General features: G+C 37.1%; 3 protein-coding genes across 11 annotated transcripts in view; 1 reads left to right on the top strand and 2 right to left on the bottom strand.

Annotated features, from left to right (window-relative positions):
- Positions 1–983, bottom strand: part of UBP27 (ubiquitin-specific protease 27) — an 88,721-nt gene extending 87,738 nt beyond the window's left edge. The window contains exon 1 of one of the 4 annotated variants that reach the window (XM_088887522.1): positions 573–983. The gene's annotated coding sequence lies outside the window, so the exon portion shown is untranslated. The remainder of the gene's footprint in view (positions 1–572) is intronic. The other 3 variants (XM_010253964.2, XM_010253966.2, XM_010253965.2) reach the window with 3 other exon arrangements.
- Positions 984–10,455: 9,472 nt separating this feature from the next.
- On the bottom strand, positions 10,456–13,287 carry LOC104593896 (Pentatricopeptide repeat (PPR) superfamily protein). The gene has a single exon (XM_010253971.2). It carries the CDS (start codon positions 13,282–13,284, stop codon positions 11,005–11,007), a length of 2,280 nt encoding a protein of 759 aa, XP_010252273.1. The 5' UTR covers positions 13,285–13,287; the 3' UTR covers positions 10,456–11,004.
- Positions 13,288–13,501: 214 nt separating this feature from the next.
- The window catches only part of LOC104593895 (Class I peptide chain release factor), a 43,305-nt gene continuing 39,975 nt past the window's right edge, over positions 13,502–16,831 (top strand). For all 6 annotated transcript variants that reach the window (XR_016076735.1, XM_010253969.3, XM_088889000.1 and 3 more), the window contains exon 1: positions 13,502–13,965. Coding sequence is in view for 5 of the 6 variants with exons in the window: in XM_010253969.3 (XP_010252271.1) it covers positions 13,651–13,965 (315 nt within the window). In the remaining variant the exon portion in view is untranslated. The remainder of the gene's footprint in view (positions 13,966–16,831) is intronic.

The raw sequence follows: 16,831 nt of genomic DNA, 5'->3' as shown, positions 1-16,831 counted from the left end.
GCCTCACAGATTTTGAATTTGAAAACCATTTTTGAATCATGGTGACTACAAAGGTGTACGAAGGCAGGTCGGGGTAAGTTGAGGGAGAGAAAGGAAAGGGGTTAGTTTTCTGTTACTGATCAAAACAAAGGAAAGGGGTCAGCATAGGTATCCATTTCCCTTCCTTAACCCAGATAAAAGAAGAGCCACAGCGGTCACGGAGAAGCTAATGTCTGCCAGTAGTTAGAGATTGAGTAAACCACGGTTGAGGGAACTCCGCCCCTTCCTTCATCTCCATTCTGGTGCAGGGATCTGACCAAAAGGGTGAGAGAATACACTCCCGCCCCTTTTGATCAGAACCTCCACACTGTTACTAGGCAAAGCCAGAAGGAAGAGTGAGCTCCCACTTCTCGGTTAAGGCAGGGTGTGAACCACCTTTCGGCGTCCAAGAACTAAACACTCAACACATTAAAACGCAAAGAACTAAGACAAAGGAAAACAAACTCGAAACTGCTCTGAATCAAAACAGACTGAAATGCAATTTAAAATATCATTGAAAAAGACAGATGAATTATCACGAGGCAAATACATACGAGGTAAGACACGAGCAGACCAACCATTGGGATGAGATAGGAGGTCTACCGCTTGTAGCGTTCGAACGATGGAACCGATGCTGCTGAAGATTTAACCGTTCCTCGATTTGGACGATTTCCTGAGTAATCACTGGAATCGATGGAACAACGAACTGGTTTCTGCAAGCGGGTGAATCGCTTCAGCTCGCAAGTGACGTGAACTGGATTCCGGTTTCGTCGAATGTAAGGCCTTCAAGTCAGAAAATAGAAGGGGAAGATGGGTTCCACCTCAATTCACCTTCCGTCATTCTCTCTTCTTGGGTTCCCCCGTTGTCCGAACGAATGGGGAGTGAGACGTTTTTAGCATCAGGATGAAGGCATTTTATTCCCCATCTCAGTTAAGACTGCGTACGGTGTAAATGCCGGTTCGGTGCATTATTGCACCCCGGTCCTGATTTACATGCGTTTGGAAACGATATAAAAATACTCTTAGACTGCGTTTGAAAACTATGCAAATATGTAGAATGTAAAATGGTCTATATAAATTGTAAAGTTAAGTTAGTTTCGCACCGATAATTTTATTTTTTTTATCAAATAGATTTTTAGGTTTTAGATGTAATGGATGCAAACACAATTTTCAATAAAGCATACGTCTTTTTTATCAAAAGCCCATTTGAATACAAATTTACTTCTTATTATCAATATAAATATATATTAAAAAATGTGTTTTTTATCATTTATCAATGCATAAATGTAATATTATCAAATACAGGCAAAAATGAACCAGAGTACAAATTTACCCTAAATCAAGATTTATACTCCATTTGCATCACGAACTAATTGTGTCATGATTTGTAGTGTGTGTATATGCATTTACATTTTTTTTTCCTTTTTTGATATAAAGAGCATACGAGCACTACACAAAATGGGGAGTAGTGTCCAAAAGTCAACAAATCATATAAACGAAGGAAGGAGGAAGAGACAAAGAATTTAAAATTAAAAAAAAAAAAGTCGAAGGAGAAGATGGAACCTCATGAGCAAGCGAATCAGTTGCCAAATTTGCCTCTCGAAACACATGATAGTATGCTAACCCCTCTCAAACAAATCTCACATTTGAACGCAACTTGAAATTACATTCCTTAGCTTCCATGGAGTCCTCATCTTGTACTTGAGACATGATATGACCAACTTCGAATTGCCCTCAATGATGATTAGTTGATTCCTAAAATTTGAAGTCATAATATCGGCTTCCCAAGTATCCCACTTGGTTAATAGTGCAATAACCAAGCTTATAAGCTTTAGTGTCAAGAACTCAACCCAGATGATCATGAGCTATGTTTTCAAGCGAACACTTCCCTTCACTATTGCAAGACGTGTCAAAATTGATTTTAACGATGCCAAATTTTGGATATTTCCACATAATAGGTTTTCAAGTCTTCTCATTAAGCTCCACCACTGGGTTCTTCGACCCTTCAAATGTTCCAAAAACATATTAAGCGCCTTTTCCAAAAGAATTTGTGGAGGTACTATTACATTATCGAACATCTTTAGGTTCCTATAACTCCAAACAAGCCACAAAATAAAGGCAAAATTTTCTCTCACTATTGCTGATTATCTCCCCTTCTATTTCCTAACCTTGTCCACCAATCAATAAGAGAGTGGTCATTTATCATTGGACCCTCTAAGGTGGTATTGATTATCAACCAAATTTGTTTTGTATGAGGGCGGTCTTTCAAAATATGACAAACATCTTCCTCTTCACCATAAAAGTTACAAGATCCATCAATATTACATCCCCCTTTTCTTAATTGAGATTTTGTAGGAAGTTCATTGTTTAACATCAAATAAACAAAAGTTTTAGCTTTGGGGGACATTTTAGGTTCCATACCCTTGAAATCCAATTAAAGGAATCATTTTGACCTAATGTAGATGAACACTTTAGCAAATAGGCTGACTTATGGTGAAATCACCATTTGGATTACATCGCATGGCCGACTGCACATGGTGCCCCTATGGCGTGCCATGCTGTGAGTGGGTGTGCATGGACAACTGCATATGGTTCCCCCTATGGTGTGCCATGGTGCAAATGGATGTGTGTGGTCGACTGCACAAGGTGCACTTGTGTGTGCGTGCCATGGCGGGTTGAGTTTGTGTATGTTTGGGGGACATTTACAATGTTTACAAACATAGCCTAAAGCACTTATTTGAGTAGACACTTTTTTAGGTTAGAACCACAAAGTCCATTGAGCATTGCATTTGTGAGAAAGGTTGAATAAATGCTTATTCCATAAAATAAGCCCGTTTGAATTTGACTTCAGATATGCTACCAACACCATCCTAATAAGTCATTACAGTCACACGTTGGGAAGAGATCGGATTTGCTACCAACAATACATTGCCAAAATGTCCCAATTGGCAAATACATTGGGATGTTCCCAATGTGCAGTTGTAATGATTTGTTGGGACATAGTTGGGAGCATATTATTGGCCGATAGCAGATTCTTACCCCATTGGGAACATCTCTTCATGAATGACAAAGAAGATATTTTTATATATCTTTTGATGAAGGGCTACACAACAGGGGTAACCCATCCCACAACCTAGGTGCATGCGGGATTCTATCTCAAGTCTCCACTACAAATAGCAGGAGACCTTACCAACTAACTGGTTGGTACCTTGCAATGACAAAGGAGATAATGCACAATTGTTTGGGAGCATTCTATTGGTAGCAAATCCCTACCTTTTGAATTTAAGCATGTTTTTAATAAGTGTTTATTCAATTTTGGCCATGTAATTTTTAAAATACCTATGCTACCCTATTTGAAGGAAGCACTTTTTCACCAAATAATCATGAACACTTATTTAAGATAAACTCTCGTTAATAGGCACTTGTTTGTCTAATAAGCACTCTCAAGTGGGGGATTAAGATATGCATTGCACATTTTCAAGCACAAAAGGGAAATTTTCAATCACTCATCACTATCACAAAAGGAAGGTTTTCGATTACCTAGATTTCACTTGTCATAATTTTCATTCACAAAAGGAAAGTTTCACGATGTCCTCTTGGGCACTTAGCCATGCTAAGAAAATTTCATTTAACATATTATAGATCATTTTACAAAGTCCCCCTGGACACTTAACCACACAATTAATCAAGATGTTACTCTCTCATTAACACAACTACTGAACAAGAAACCCACAACTACAAACTAACAATATGATTAATAAATGTAACAATTTAAATTTGCAACCTGCTATTGGTTAGTGGTTCTACAGTTAAACAAATAAATACAAACTCATAATGCAAGTAACTATAGAAATTAAAAGTAGTTGAAAGTAAATAGACAACATGATGGTGTGTTCTTGAATAGCAATTGGAGAGAGAGGACCAACCACTAGAGGTAGCAGAAAGAAAGACTTGCTACAAAATGCTAACTAAGATTAAGACCAGTTATCCAAGTATATAATCAACTTAAGATTAACATAGTTGTTTTCTACCTAGAATCTCAATGACAGGTTAACTATCGAAAGTAATGCAGTTGAATAATAAATGTGCAATAAAAGTAACAATTGTAAAGAAGTAAATGCAAAGTAGTTAATGTAAAGTTAGTGTAGTTAGTAGGGTTAGTGATGTTAGTAGCTCATTAATTGCACTAAATGATCTTGTATCTTGCAAATCTACAAGAAGAAAAACAAATGACTACAAGATCTCAAGACCTCAAGTTATTGTGATTATGAGATGAAGTTAGCAAACAAAGAAATTAAACTACAACTTTAAAGAAAATAAACAAACACATAAGGCACACGAGACTTTTCCACTAACCAAATGGACTTCCCAGACAACAACCTAGCCAATATAACCAGTAAGACTTCATGGGTGCCTTTAATACCTAAAACCCGTTAAACTTCATGGATGCCAACCTAACTTGAACCAACAGGGCTTTCAGGTGCCTACAAGACCTTACAGTTGGGCTTAACAAAGGTGTCAGTAAGACCTTAATGGAGTTCAACAAGTTGAACACCTAGCTACCTGCTCAATGATATTACTTTCTTTAACTCAAAGAGTAGGTTTACAAGCAAGACAAACTTTTCAACAAGTAGATATTACAATACAAGGTCAAACTAACTTAGTTGTTAGAGTTCTCAACAAATGCTTGAAGAAACTCTCAATACATGGGTGAGACTGTAGTTAGACATGATGCTTTTATTGGTCCTACTCCTACATAGAGTGTATCTTGTGCTAAATTTGAAGTGATTTAATGAGTTCCTACTTTGGATGTGTTCAAAATATTGTGTATTCTCATAAATATTTTTCTGTGTGGTTCTAAAAGGAAATGTATAAAATTGGCACCTTGTTGATTTGATGGATAGGTTGCATACCAATTGGTTCTTAGCTAAATTAATCTAAGTATCACAAATTGGTCAACTACATAGCAAACCCAAAAAGGAACTTTCCAAAAAAGGGAAACCTTACTTGGGAACTTATAAATAGAGGTTTTCCGAAGGAGATTGGAACATTTTTAGCCTTTCTCATTAGGGTGAGCCTATATTCATCCCTTAACTTGCGAAAACCTCCTTCAAACTCTCTCTCTCTCTCTCTCTCGTTGGAATTTTAGAACTAGTGAACTATAGTGGTTTTGACCCCTTACTAGAGGGTACGTAGGTAGCCCTTCCAAGGGTCCTAACAACTCCTTTCCCCCTTTCTTCCTCCCCGTGCTTTAAATTGTCGTTCTCCTCAAACCTTTGGAGCTAGACCACCTTAGTGCCAAATCCCACAAACCTACACCTATATTGTGCCCAAGATCATTAAAAAGTCTAGAAAAGACAACATAATGGATAGTAAAGAAAATAGATGTCATGATATTCAATTATGATTTAAAATGAAGTGGTTTAGGTACGGTAGATGCCAAGAGGCATGAGAAGAATAGGCAATTATAACCACCAATTCAAAAGGCATTAATGGTATTAAATGGATGGATTCCTCACTAAGTTGTAGAGTGGGAGATTTCAATTTTAAAAGTGATAGGAGAGAGAGAGAGAGAGAAACGTGGTGGTCATATACAATGGGTGGTAAAGATGGAAAGTCTAAGAGATCTTTAGGTTCATTCTATGCTAAAGGATGAAGCCAATAAAGATTAATTGGATGCACAACCCGAGGAAAGGCTTTTCTAGTAAAATTCTTCATGGTGGAGTGATGCTCGTTATTTTCACTGGACATAAAAATTAATGCTACATTTATGGGAAAACCTTTGATAAATGGAGGGAACATATTACATCTTAGTAGTGGTTCAACCACTATTAGGGGAGCAAGTACATTCTCACAATTCAACATTTTATCGGAAAGAGAAAAGATAAGTAAAAGAAAGTTTTCTAAACCCAAGTGGGACCAAGGGTGCACATTCTTTGAATGATTACCTATGCCTACAAGATTGAATAAAAGAGATCTGAAATTATTGCATAACCTTGTCTAGGGGTGGATTCGATCCAAGTCGAATAGTATGAGGCTCGAGCTAAGCTTGCCATCGTAGTATGAGGCTCGAGTTCGAGTTTGAGCTCAGTTCAAGTTGGAACCTTGAGCTCGAGCTCGACTCGAGTAAAAGACTTGTAAGCTCGAGCTCGATTTAAGAAAAAATGTTTTCTAAAAATAAAAAATTATGTATAAAAAATATTTTTATTTGATATTTAAAAAATTAAGAATTATAATAATTAGTTATTATTATATATAAAATAAAAATATTATATACAATATTTTCTATAATTTTATATTATATATATGTAGCCTACCTCTTTTGCATCCTCAAGAAAACCTAAGGGGAGAAAGCAAAAAGGACTTCTCTGCAATTAAAATCATCCACTAGAGAATCCCACAAATCTAGGAAGTTCTCATTACGCTAATTATTGCACATGTATGCCCCCCATGTAAGTATCCAAAAAGATTAGAAAAGTCTTAAGTTGTGAGAGACTATTCTTGGCTCTCACCAAGGTTTAAAATTCCGCAATGTATTGGGCTGCATTGGCCGATGCATATTGTTCCAACACAAGCTTGATACACAAAACATGTAGAAACCATCTGTTGTGTTTCTTTTTGTTTGTATCGAACAGATGCAAGCCCATATCGAGCTGTTTTAGGTCTATATAGACTGATATAGGCCTTAATACAATACAAATAATTTGTTTTGGGCCCCTTCTCTCTTATTAATTTTGTTGATTCATACAAGGCCAAATTCTCTCATTAATTCCGCTAACTACTCCCATATTTAAGTCTAATTTCTCTCTCATGAATTACTTAATTACTCCTATAATTTAAGTTATAATTTTAAATTTGAATTTGAATTTTAGCATTAATTTGAATTTTTCTCTTATTAATTTCGTTAATTAATAATCCTCTCTCATTAACTTCGTTTTAGTAGTATAAAAAATACAAACTTTAGCAACAACAATTTTCCATTTGGTTTTGACGATCTTAAGTTCACCATTAGGCCACACCCATTTGTTTGCTATGGTTATTTGCTTTTCTCTTTAGCAATACAAACGTTTGCTTTTTCACATTTTAGTTATTCAATCATTTTCAATGGTAACTAATTGTGTCCCAATAACTCCACTTTATATAAACCATTAAATTATGGTTTTCACATTTAAACAACTTATTTATAATTAAATAAAATGTGTAATTATTGTTATTAATATATTTTTAGGATTTATTTGAATTTCTTATAAAGTTTATGCATATCTTTATTTTTCGTCCATATCCACATGTATCCCAATACATCTCTTAAAATTGTTTTTTCAAATACACTTTGTGTTTCTAATACTTTAAACCTTGGCTCTACTTATTTAGTTGTAGTTAGTTACAAATATAATCCAACTAGCATAGTTCTTTCATTGTACTTTAAAAATATTATGTGAAACTTTCTTATGAAAGAAATGGAGAGAGTCATGAGTTGTCCAATAACACATCAAGGGCATAAGAGGAGTAAAGTTAAACGTTATATATCCCAAGATGAACAAGCAAAGGAAGCTTGTTTCGGTCAAACAAACTAGATTTAGTAGATTTGCTTACATATGAATAATTATGAATCTATGCTATTTGATTACCTCTCTTTGTATTTGAAATTACTCAAATATTCTTGATTACTATCTATGAGAAAAATAGGGAATCCATCCCATGAGATCAAGGGCAAAAAAAGAAAGTTAATTCACAAACAAGCCAAGAGATGCTTGTTAGAGTTGAGCTACGAGAACTCAACATATTTCCAAAATCAATTGGCAAATATGACCTGGGCACTTTCTAACTAATCTGATGTATATCCTCTCATCATGGTATTATACGTATGTGTTTTGATGAAAGAGAGAAAGAATGATGCCATGGTTTAAAAGGCATCTATGAAATGGGGAACTTCAAAACTTAAACCCCTAAAGCATATGAATGGTCGATAAAGTCAACGCACTCCCTCGATAGAATAGGTAAAATGGACCCTAGCAGAGTGTATGATTGGTTCAATTTATATTTGACATATGATATGTGATTTGCTTCTCATTTGAGCTTAATAGTTTATATTATTATTCAGATGAGAATCTTTTCAATTGGTATAACTTATGACATGAATAATATAAGTATAGCATTTGCTAACATTTGTGCTTTAAATGGTTTGTGTGATTTATTTTTTAAAGAATAGAATTTGCTAACATTTGTATATGAATAATATAAGTATATTATTGCTTATGTTTTGATTGGTATGTTTTTGTGAATTACTCTTAAACTAAACTCTTATAAGACTTGTGTTAGTTTGGAATGTTCTCAACCATTAGATACACTTGGGGAGTTTATCCTTACAAGGTTGATATTAATGTGTTGTCGAATTGGTGGAATAGCTTGTTTCAATTGCTAGGGTTAGACCCCAAGCACAGTTAATGAATGTTTAGAACAAGCATTGAACTTGGATCAATTTTTAGTTATGACCTAGACATTGGAGACAAATTGGCAAAATTAGAAATTTGCACATAACCCCATACTTAATTTTGATACTACACTAGGTTTTGGATTGAACTGATTTTGATATGCTAATTAGCGAGATCCATCAATGGCCAAAATAACTAGGCATGTTGGAGTAGTTTAGGAAATTACCTGAGTGGGTGATCATAGTGATAGGATCAACCCCTTTATTAAAACAAAGTGAATATTAGGGTTTACACTCTCTTTGATGGAAACTTAAAACTGTCGATGGTGGATTTTAACTATTTAAAATCTGATTTGCAAAATGTATTTATATATTATATAATTTTCAAAAAAAGATTTACAAAAGGTTTTTAATCATGTGATTCATCCGAGCAAAGAGTGTGACACTACGTTTTATAGTCAGGGAAGAGGTCTCTTTGAGCAATGTTTTAAGGGCTGAGAGGTTAAGGACACGAAACCATTAGAGGGCTGATAACTTGATAAGATTTATCTTACATATGTCCATTATCATTGGATTTTCATAGGGTGGCTGAATCTAAGAATCACTTATGTTTAAGTGTTGGGCCCAAACTAAGATCAAGCTTATTAGCTCAAGGGTTCAGTGACCTTAGGTAGTAAATTCAGCTTGCACCTTTTCAGGGGTAGGATTGAACTTATGTGGGCTTGTGTAACACTTTTATGGGTCCTACATCACATAATGTTTAGGCTTAAGTGGCCATGCAACACCTAGATATGCGAACCATTAAAGAAAATGGGCCTTAGGCTCATTACTAATAAGATTAATTTAAGAAGTCATATAACAATTTAAGTTGTCACGTAACATAGATCAATATGGATATGGATATGGGTATGGAGCACCAATTTTCTTAAGAAGATAATGTACTAATCTAATTTGGATAAGTCCTGATCCAAATCTGATTTAGATAAGCTCCTAATAGGATTAGGAGAGTTTTACATATAAGGGGGTAAAAGGGAGGGGGCAATTGCACTTAATTGTATAAACCGACTGAAAAAGTCGAGTTGAATTTGAGGCCAATAGAAGTTGATCAATAAAGAGAGAAAACCGCTTTTAAATTTCATTTTATTTAAAATCGGTTTAATCAGTTTTAGTTAAATCGAACTGAAATTGTAGCTTAAAAAGGTCGATGGGTCCAACCTGTACCTATATGCTCCCCACATTTATGACCACTTGTAGTTGGCTAGTTGAATATTGTTAGTCAATCCCTATATAGGTCCAACCTATACCTATAGTTGTCTTGGTTTTCACTCCTACGAATAGACTCACAACATTTTACTTTTTTTGTCAATCCCTATATTTAGTTTTTGTCAATTAGATTTTACTTGTTGTGAAAATAGATGGAGATGATAAAAAAGTAGTGGTTGTCAATCAAAAGTAAAAGAGACGAGAAATTTATAAGATATATGAATTACAAAATGCAAATATGTGTAAATATGCTCGGGTTGGTTTCACATTGAGTTACAAAAAAGCACAACCTTAATCGAACCGAGACATTGGATTTTGCCATTTTTTAAATTGAGACCAATCGAACCATTTTAGAAACTGACAATCTCGGGTCGAGTCGGTTTGGTTTGGTCAGTTTACAACATCTTTTGAACAACCCTACTCCCTTCCCCATTAAATCCCTATTTTCTTCTTAAATATCTTTTAACTCTTTTTAGTTATTTCTAATAAAGCAAGGGTGTAAATTAGATGGATTGAATTAGGTTAATGGCCAACCTAAATATGAACCCTAGATTGGACCAAACTAATACTAATGTCAAAACCCAAAATTGCCCATGAGTACAAGGGGTGAACCAATTTTTCTTCTTATATAAAAGCTTGAAGAAACCATTCTCCTTTTCATGGGTAATTAGGTTTTTATTTATTTTTTATTAATTTAATATAATTTTTTTTCATAAATTCTCCTTGTTCAACAACAAAATGCAATAAGAAAGCACTTACATGAGCCTTTGATTATCTTTGTCATTTTAATTTTAAAATTGTTTTTAACTTGGTTATTCATCTCATCTCATGTTAAGTATTTTTTTTTTGATTTTATAGGGCTACACAACGGCGGGGCGTGGGGGGTAGCCCATCCCCCAAACTCTTAATCATCCAACCTTAGTGGCAGCGGGATTTGATGACAGGTCCTACTAAAACTAGCCAAAGAACCTATAAACTAAACCACCGTAAAGGAAAAGAAAATTATTTTTTCTACTATTTTATATATAATAAACTAAAAATTTATAAAAATTTTGAGTAATCACTATTATTTCATTTTTTCCCCTCAAAAACACATTTTTAGAAGCAGACCATGTCACCCCTAGTTATCACCTAAAAGAAATTCGATCTCACCCAACCAACTCGACTTGTTTGAACCATTTTACCCCAAAAAATTACTTGAGTGGGCCCGGTTTAAGAACTCGGGGGTTGGGTTGTGATTTGTTTCTTTTCCAGCATTGCAGATTGCACTTGCACAGCTATCATCTCTCATTTCACCAATAATCCCTGCAGGAGCACTCCCCGTTCTTGAAACAGTGAAACCTGTTGTTATCTCTCACAATGATCTCCCTTCCCTCCAACTTTGATATCATCTTAATGGCGAAATGACAATCTCCACACACCCGTAGGTTTTTCACCACTCTGATCATAGCTCCCACTTCACTGACTAGAAGTCCAAACCCAATGGCCAGCTTCTCACTGTGAGTTCCAACCATCTCCTCTTTCTCTTCCTCCTCCACATCTCTCAACACATAGCACTTATCAGCTACATATCCAGCATCTCTCATCTTCTTCCTCAGTTCTTCCAACAACCTGTAAATCTGATCAGAGAGCTTGTGTGAACGATCTCCAGCTATGAATCGGTGTAATTTGCCGCCAAACTCCACCCAACTCCACCCAGTTGTCTTTTGCACTCCCCGCGCTCTCATTGTGCCTCTGACTCTTTCTACATCTTCCCACTTCCCAAGTGATGCATAGATGTTTGAAAGCAAAACATAGTTCCCTGAGTTCTCAGGTTCAAGCTCGAAGAGATTGCATGCAGCAATCTCCCCAAGATCAACTCGCTTGTGGATGCGGCAAGCATTGAGAAGCGCTCCATAGACTCCTGCATGTGGCTTTATCGGCATTGTGTCTATCAATCTCTTTGCTTGGTCAAGCTCACCAGCTCGGCCTAACAGATCGACCATGCAAGCATAATGATCTACTGATGGACTCCTTATGGACTCGAAAATTTTCTGGCCTTCCTTTGCTAATCCTGAATGACTGCATGCTGTTAACACACCAATATATGTTATCCGGTCTGGTTCTATTCCTTCATTTTTCATCCTCAAAATTAATTCATTGGCCTCAGTTCCATGGCCATGGGCTGCAAACCCAGCAATCAATGAATTATAGGAGATTAAATCTCTTGTTGGCATGTCTTGGAAAATCTTCTTGGCATCTTCCATGCTACCACATCTTGAGTACATGGAAATAAGAGCATTATAGCCTGAGTTGCTCAATTTGATGCTGTTTTCTTTGATAAATGACAAAACCCACTTACCCAACTCAAGAGCTCCTAGATGCCCACAAGCTGATATGACACTCACCATTGTCACTTCATCTGGTTTCAACTCTTCCTTTGTTGTCATTTCTTTGAAGAGCTCAATGGCCATAGCTGACTGCCCATTTTGAGCATAGCCTGCAATCATCGAATTCCATGAGACCACATTCCGTTCTGGCATCTCATAGAAGAGCTTGCTTGCTGAAGTGAGATCACCATTCTTTGCGTATGCCGAGATCATTGCATTCCAAGAAACCTGATTCTTATATATCCCCATCTCATCGAAAATGTTCCGTGCCGTTTCAAGGCTCCCACATTTTGCATACATATCAAGGAGCGCTGTCTTGACAAAGCAATTTAGACGAATCTTTCTTCTATCAAGTGAACTCACAAGTGATTCTGCAAGTTGAAGATCTCCGCGTGCTGAACATGATGAAATAATGGTGACCCATGTGGTCTCATCAGGTTGAAGTCCCGCATCAATCATCATATCAAACAACTTTAAAGCTTCTTCTGCAAATCCATTCTGCACATAACCCGAAAGCATTGCATTCCATGAGACTACATTCTTCTCTGGCATTTCATCAAAGAACTTCCGTGCTTTCTCCAAATCACCAAACTTAGCATAACCACTAACCATTGCGGTCCAAGAGATGATATTCCTTTCAGGCATCAAATTGAAGAGTTCAAAAGCTTCAGCTTCATGGCCCCATTTCCAATACCCAGATATAATCGAATTCCAATCCACAATTGTCTTATTGGGCATTTCATCGAACAATACTCGAGCATGTTCAATAGGTCCATGCTTGGCAAACATATCCATGATTGCATTCCGGACGTACTGGTCAGAACCGTGACCCAATTTTAACACAAGGGCATGGAGTCCAGTGGCTGCCTTTCCGGCTGACTTGATCAAAATTGGGTACACAAATGCATCAGGTCTCACATCACACCGCCGCATCCGGTCGAACAGTGTGAAAACATCATGGTGGGCTCCCCATTGGGAGTAAAATTTGAGCATAGAGGTGAAGACAAAAACATTTGGGCGAGGCACAGAGTCGAAGATGAGACGGGTGTAGGCCAAAGGCGCGTGGATTCGCGTGCATTGGCCGATAAGCAAGGCCACCCAATAGTTGTGGTGCTGGAGGGAATGTTGGATAATCTGTGCATGGAATTGCCTCAGCTGGTTCAAACTGTGAACATTGCATGCTATTGTGTCTAGACGTGACATGAAACTGCAGCGAAACCAACATTACTACTTCATGACCCCGTCAAACCGTCCACATTACATTAAGAAGTGATAGTTGCAGGATTCCAAGTTTCAAGCCATCAGAATTTCCTGCCTCAATCCAACTCGACCAAAATTCAGAGCTTTTCAGGCGAGAAAGTAGTAGATTCTTCTTTGTCAATTGTCAAGGACAACTAAGGGTAATCTTGAAAGTGGACAAGGGCAAAACAGTCATTTCGGCTGGAACCCATTTGATAGTTTGATAAATGCTACGGAGTCTGGTTGGCCCTGGTTTTTAGAGACTAATCTTTGATCTCCGTGTTCTTCTCCCTGGCTCTCTGTTATGCTCCTTTAACGCAATTCGTGTTTATGGCTCAAACCCTTCTGAAGTGGGTTGGTACCTCTTCAAGGTTATTTGGTTCTTTCAAACCAGCGCTACACACGCATGGGCTTCAGGTTCAGGTTCCGTTCCAACGACAAATCAAGGCATTCACTTTGTCCGATAGAGGTGGTGGTGGCGCTGGTGGTTACAGTGGTCGGGATTTTCTGGCGTTGTCGGACGAACAACTGATGGGCCAATGCGAGATGGATACGTTCAAGGCGTCCGGTCCTGGAGGTCAACACCGCAACAAGCGAGAGAGTGCCGTCCGACTCAAACACGTACCTACTGGCATAGTAGCTCAGGTCATCTCTCTCTCTCTCTAACTGAAATAACTGTTCAGAGTATGAAATTGACTAAAATGCCCATGTAAGTGACAATGATTTCCTCCATGGCCTCCCAATGCTGGTTTGGTGGCAGGGGAGGAAGAACTTGCTTCAGAGAGTATGTTACAATGGGCAACAATGTTGTGCAGATCAAGGGTGAAAATTTGGTTTCTACTTTGAATAGCTATTTGCTGCCTCTTAAGTCAACTCGTCATGGATGGATATTTTTCAATCATTTATAAACCATATTGATAGGCCTTATTGATATTTTGGGAGGGAGACTGATATCGTATCCCTTCTAGCATAGCAATTAGCATGAGCCATGAGGAATGCTAGCCATTGCCATTGGGGACCATTGAATCATACAAACCTTTCATGTCATGGTTTTTCCATGCCCTGATAAACTGGTTTGGATTTATATTTTTGTATGACCATGACCCCATTTACCAGTGACAATCCATTGTCTTTGGGTCCAATAACGTTGAGACTGGATTGTTATTGCTATTATATTTATCTCAATGGGCTGCAGTCTATAAACCTTGTATAGTGACAGTAGCCTTGTAATTTTGTTGATGAAGCTGGTGGTTGATGATTGTGCATTAACAGTGGAATTCTTTTTGGTTAAAGTTATCTCATTCTCATTTGGAGAAGAATGTTGTATTTATAGATATGTTCAGGAGTTTGTTGCAGCAGTAAGATTACAGATTACAGGTAGAGTTCAACAACTGTAAAACCTAAAAAACTAGGAGACCTTTATCATGTTGCTCACGTGTGGTTTGACTTAGTTGAATTGTTGAGATCTATGAGTCTTGCTTACATGCCCCATAAAACTGAACTCGCCAGCAAGAACATTAGTTTGGAGTAAAATTGATTGAACTTGGGACCTGATAAAGGTTTTGTTAACATTTCAGCAGTTTGATCTTGTGTTAAAAAGTAGTGGACTCCAAAACTTTTCTTGAGTGGCATGTCATGAATGAAGTGCAGGTTAATTTCCAGATGTTTTGTTGTTGCATGAAATATAGGGTTTGCAGCAAGGTAATTAGCACAGTTGCACTAATGTTGTCACACCAGACAGAGATAATAGATACTTTACTATAAAGAAACCCAAGTTCATGTAGGAGGCTAGATCCAGATGATTTTGGTTGCAGTGTTGACAAGGGCTTTCTGTTCAGCCTAAGTGCTGGAATGGGCAACCATGTTTTGTTTGTGGGCATCCAATAGATTAAATTTGGACCCAAGTGTAAATCCACCTATTGATTGATGGTTAACAGGAGATCCTGCTCAATCTGCATCCAGGAATGTTTGTTAGTGTGTTGAGGAGGATGATTTGAGAAATATACCTTGAGTTACAGAATGTTTTATATGGCACAAAACACTTTTCATGGCTGACCAATGCTTGGAGGTAGGACAATAAATTGACAAAGCTTGTATACTGTAAATGAAATGTATGGACATGTAAGAGCGATGTATTTGGAGAGCCCCAGTGATGCTTCTGAATTCACTTATCAGTAAGTGGATCACCCAATTACCTGGATAGTTTACATAACAATGCCATTGGAAAATGACTGGTTTTGTATGGCGAAGATGAGTGCACTTCAAGAGATTGACAATGTATTTCTGTCGAGTGTGTGTAACATTGTGAGACCAAGATGGTATCATGGTAGTGGTGTTGTTCAGTTGTTCTGTAGATGAACAGGGATAAAACAATTTTTGAACCGTGAACCCGAAATCAAGTGGATGAACAGAGGTGGAAGAACTAGGCATAAGGTGCTTGTTTATACCAATACAAAACCTTGTTGAGTTTGCAGATATCTGAGAAAGTGAGTATCAGTGAAACCGGCTGGGTGTGTCATATATATGTCCTCGGGAAGGACACCATGAGGGAATGCGTTTGATATATCTAGCTGGTGGATGTGCCGTTTTAGGGATTCTGCAATTGCCAAAGTAGTGTGAACGGGGCTTTAACCAATGACTTATTATAAAAAAATGGGGCTTTAACCAATGATTTATTATAAAAAAATGGGGCTTTAACCAATGGATGTTTTGTATCAGCAGCCAAAGCAGAGACTAAAAAATATAGCAGATATATATCCCATTATTGAGAATGCTTCCATAGCTACATCATCCACTACTTAAGGTACTCAAGCTTTGCTTATGTTGCCATTGCTGGTAAGTCCATTTCTTGGATTGTAGATTTAGGTGCATTAGATCACGTGCTTAGTATTTCCTCCTTATTTCATACTTATTCTTTGTCTTCGGGTAGGGATAAAGTTTTTACTGCTGATGGGTCTCTTGCTCTTGTTTTTGGGAAAGGTGATCTTAGGGTTATTGACTCTTTAAGCTAATAATCTATTTTATATGTTCCTAAGCTTAGTACAACCTTGTTATCAGTTAGTAGTATTACTAAAGCTCTTTAGTATTCAGTGACTTTCTGTCCTGATCATTGTGTTTGCCAGGACATTGCTTTCAAGAGATGATTGGGAGTGGCCATGAGCTGGAAGGTATTTATCTTCTGGATGTTGGATCTTCACCTTCTCTTAGTTCAAGTCATCCTAGTCATTGTGGTCATAGTGTCTCGTCAAAGTCTGTGGATCAGATAATGCTTAGGCATATCCAACTTGATCATTTGTCCTTATTTCTTTGAAGACATTACTTTTTTTTTTGATAAATAAATTTCATCAATTTTCTTTGAAGACATTGTTCCCTTTCTTGTTTCAGTGAGTTGATATGTTGAGTCTTTGTCAAACTCTCAAAGCATTGTAGAAACATTTAAATTTCAAGCAATAAAAGAACTGATTTACCTTTTGATATTATTCATACTGATTGAATGGGTGGATATCAATAT

The sequence above is a fragment of the Nelumbo nucifera genome, chromosome 5 (genome assembly GCF_055504915.1).
Source record: "Nelumbo nucifera cultivar China Antique chromosome 5, China Antique-T2T, whole genome shotgun sequence".
Lineage (NCBI taxonomy): Eukaryota > Viridiplantae > Streptophyta > Magnoliopsida > Proteales > Nelumbonaceae > Nelumbo > Nelumbo nucifera.
The sequence above is the reverse complement of the archived record's forward strand: the minus strand, read 5'-3'. Positions and strand labels throughout refer to the sequence as shown.

Bases quoted from the DNA above. Each gene is read 5' to 3' on its own strand.
- LOC104593896 (XM_010253971.2), bottom strand. From the start codon at position 13,284: ATGTCACGTCTAGACACAATAGCATGCAATGTTCACAGTTTGAACCAG.